At 35.3% G+C, this 2611-nt stretch overlaps 1 protein-coding gene across 1 annotated transcript; it reads right to left on the minus strand.

The window, feature by feature from the left end:
• Nucleotides 1–220: 220 nt before the first annotated feature.
• AADC1B (aromatic amino acid decarboxylase 1B) lies at nucleotides 221–2411 on the minus strand. Its single transcript, NM_001246923.2, has 5 exons — nucleotides 2311–2411; nucleotides 1668–2149; nucleotides 1382–1575; nucleotides 1148–1284; nucleotides 221–1060 (listed from the first exon to the last, which is right to left on the minus strand). Exons 1-5 carry the CDS (start codon nucleotides 2332–2334, stop codon nucleotides 482–484), a joined length of 1416 nt encoding a protein of 471 aa, NP_001233852.2. The 5' UTR covers nucleotides 2335–2411; the 3' UTR covers nucleotides 221–481.
• Between the last annotated feature and the right edge of the window lie 200 nt (nucleotides 2412–2611).

Consider the following 2611-nt stretch of genomic DNA (forward strand, 5'->3'; position numbering starts at 1 on the left):
TGAAGCTCTTTGAGTCTTTCTAACTCTACCAAGTTTACCCTATTTTGAGTTTTGAGAAAAACGTTATGACCGCTTTACTAGAGATTGTCATATAAGTGTTTTCTGAATCTGCGAACTATGGATCCATTCCACAGGTCGTAGATTGAATTACGACCCGTACTGTCAGAAACTTCAGAGAGGCTGAATTTTAATATCCAATACCTACGATCCATTATTCGAGTCGTAAGAACTTCTAGGGGCTGTAGTTTGGATCTGTACTAGAATAGACAATTGAGCCCGAAATTAAATTGTATAAAGTCTACATATTTGATATACGGTTAGTAGAAACTTCTACGGATCGTAGATTGGACCCTTTGAATAAAAGAGTGTTAAAACTTTATAATTTAAAAAAAGTTTCAGGTATACAATTCAATTTCAATGTTGGAACAAAAGAATGAAATAATAAGAGTTACAAAATGTCATCTCTCGTTTTCTTTGCCTTCTAAGGACTAATATAATCAATCTTATGATAAGAGCATGCACAATTTTGAGCACCAATATCCTCCCCAACACAAGGAGCCTCTGCTTTTCCATCTCGGTACCATTGTTTTCTTTGTTGAACTAGTTCACTGACGAAATTGTCAAGCATTTCTCGGGTGATGCCTGGCATAACAATAACATGTGCCATATCTTTGACGCATGAAAGTTGCCAACGACGCACAAATTCATGGTCACGAGGCCTTTCAAGTACAACTATGATGCTAAGCTCATTTAACATGACACTTATTCCTGCTTGTTGAAGGCGATTTTTCAAATATTTGGCATTGTCGAGACATCTTTTAACATCCTTTTGAAGTCCAACTTGACCTTTTGCGCTTAAGCTATACCATAAGAAAATTGGAGTCAAACCGTTACGACTACCAGAAATAGTGGCATCGACAGAAGCAATGTATTCCACATTTGTTGAGAGATTATTGATGTAGCTTTTTCTTGTTATTTGGACACCACAAGGCATTGGGCATCCTAAGAACTTGTGACCAGAAATTGTGACACTTCCAATTGGCTTCTTGAAACTAATCATCTGTTCAAATTGCACAAAGAATTATTAGAATATCGCTTTGAGAATTACTTACGAGTTTGTTAGAAGTAAGAAGCAATTGAAACTCACATTGTTTATAAAAGGGGTCATAAGACCACATAGTGCTGCATCACAATGGATGTAAAACCTATCTTGTGAATAGCCACATTCTTTGAGTGTTTCAAGAATAACATCCAGGTCATCGATTGCTCCTTTGAACGTAGTTCCTATAGTTAAAAGAACCATCAAAGGAAAAGTCATAAGATGGCTAAATTCATAAAAGAGATAAATAAAAAGGATAGAGGTTGGAGTATAGGTATATACCAATTGTGACATTTATAATAGCTGGTTTGTCCTTATTTTGAAGTAACTTTGCTCTTAAATCTGAATAATCCATCTCCCCATTCACTGATGTGTTGATTGTTTCTGAATCCATTCTATACATTCTTGCAGCTTTGAAGACTGAGTAGTGAGAGTCTTTTGATGCATATAATATTCCTTCAGGAAGTAACTCTCTCCTGCAAAATTATACCAAAAAATTTAAGAACACCAAAAACATAAATAGATGTTATTATATTATATGAACTTGTGTGTGAATATATGAACTTACCCTAACAAAATACCATGGAGATTGCCTTCGGTGCCACCATTGGTAACATATCCCCAATATTGATCCTTTTCAATTTCCCATAGTTTTGCAAACCAATCCAAAACAGCCACTTCAAAGTCTTTTGAATGGAAATCGACAGTGTTTTGTAGGAAAGGATCACCACAATTGTTTAGGTGAAACTGCAAAAGTGGTGCTAAAGATGCATAGTGATCATAACATATGTTGACTGGATAACCTAAATGATAATTGACTCGTTGAGTAAGTGTGTCCAAATAATTGACCAAGATAGTGTCCAAAGAAGGACCATTATTGTTCAAAGAAGGTTCCATGACTTCAAGTTGTAAGTTTTTCCTTGGCCCTGCGCCTGATTGTTCCACCTTCTGTTTTTTGTTGTCCACATTTGGAAACAATCTTCGTCGTGCTAAACTTTTGGGTGTCATCGCTGCTAAACTTCTGGGTGTCATAGGTGATGGCTCAAAATCCTGTCAAGAATCATGATAAATATCCAATTTAAGATTAGATATATTCAAGTAAATAAAAACATATTGTATGTATAGAGGAGGTCGTACAAAATCAAGAGACATAATTTCAATAATAAGTAGAGGAGATGTTTGTGCATGTTACAAACATGAAGAGTACGTACCATTTCAAGTGTGAGGCTACCCATTCTTGTGAAATACAAATTTATAGTAAGTTTTTTTTTTTGGTTGCTTAGGCCTTAGAATAATGGAGAAGCTAGCAACTGGTGAGTACATTTTGTTCATATGTTTGTGATACTTATATATAGGCCTTACAAGTTGAAGGTTTTGTGCACCAACCACCCTTTTAATTTCCTCTCAGTTTCTTCAATTGTGTCCCACTTGCTTTTTCTAACTTCCATTAAGTATATATTTATATATTTTTCAAATTAAATGAACTTTTTCCCTGTGCGGTTTTGACCAAGC

Source organism: Solanum lycopersicum, chromosome 8 (genome assembly GCF_036512215.1).
Source record: "Solanum lycopersicum chromosome 8, SLM_r2.1".
Lineage (NCBI taxonomy): Eukaryota > Viridiplantae > Streptophyta > Magnoliopsida > Solanales > Solanaceae > Solanum > Solanum lycopersicum.

Coding starts and splice junctions, on each gene's coding strand:
- AADC1B (NM_001246923.2), bottom strand. CDS start 2,334: ATGGGTAGCCTCACACTTGAAATG. Junction 1,576..1,667: donor CTCCATGGTATTTTGTTAGG/GTAAGTTCATAT, acceptor ATAATTTTGCAG/GAGAGAGTTACTTCCTGAAG. Junction 1,061..1,147: donor TGACCCCTTTTATAAACAAT/GTGAGTTTCAAT, acceptor CAATTTGAACAG/ATGATTAGTTTCAAGAAGCC.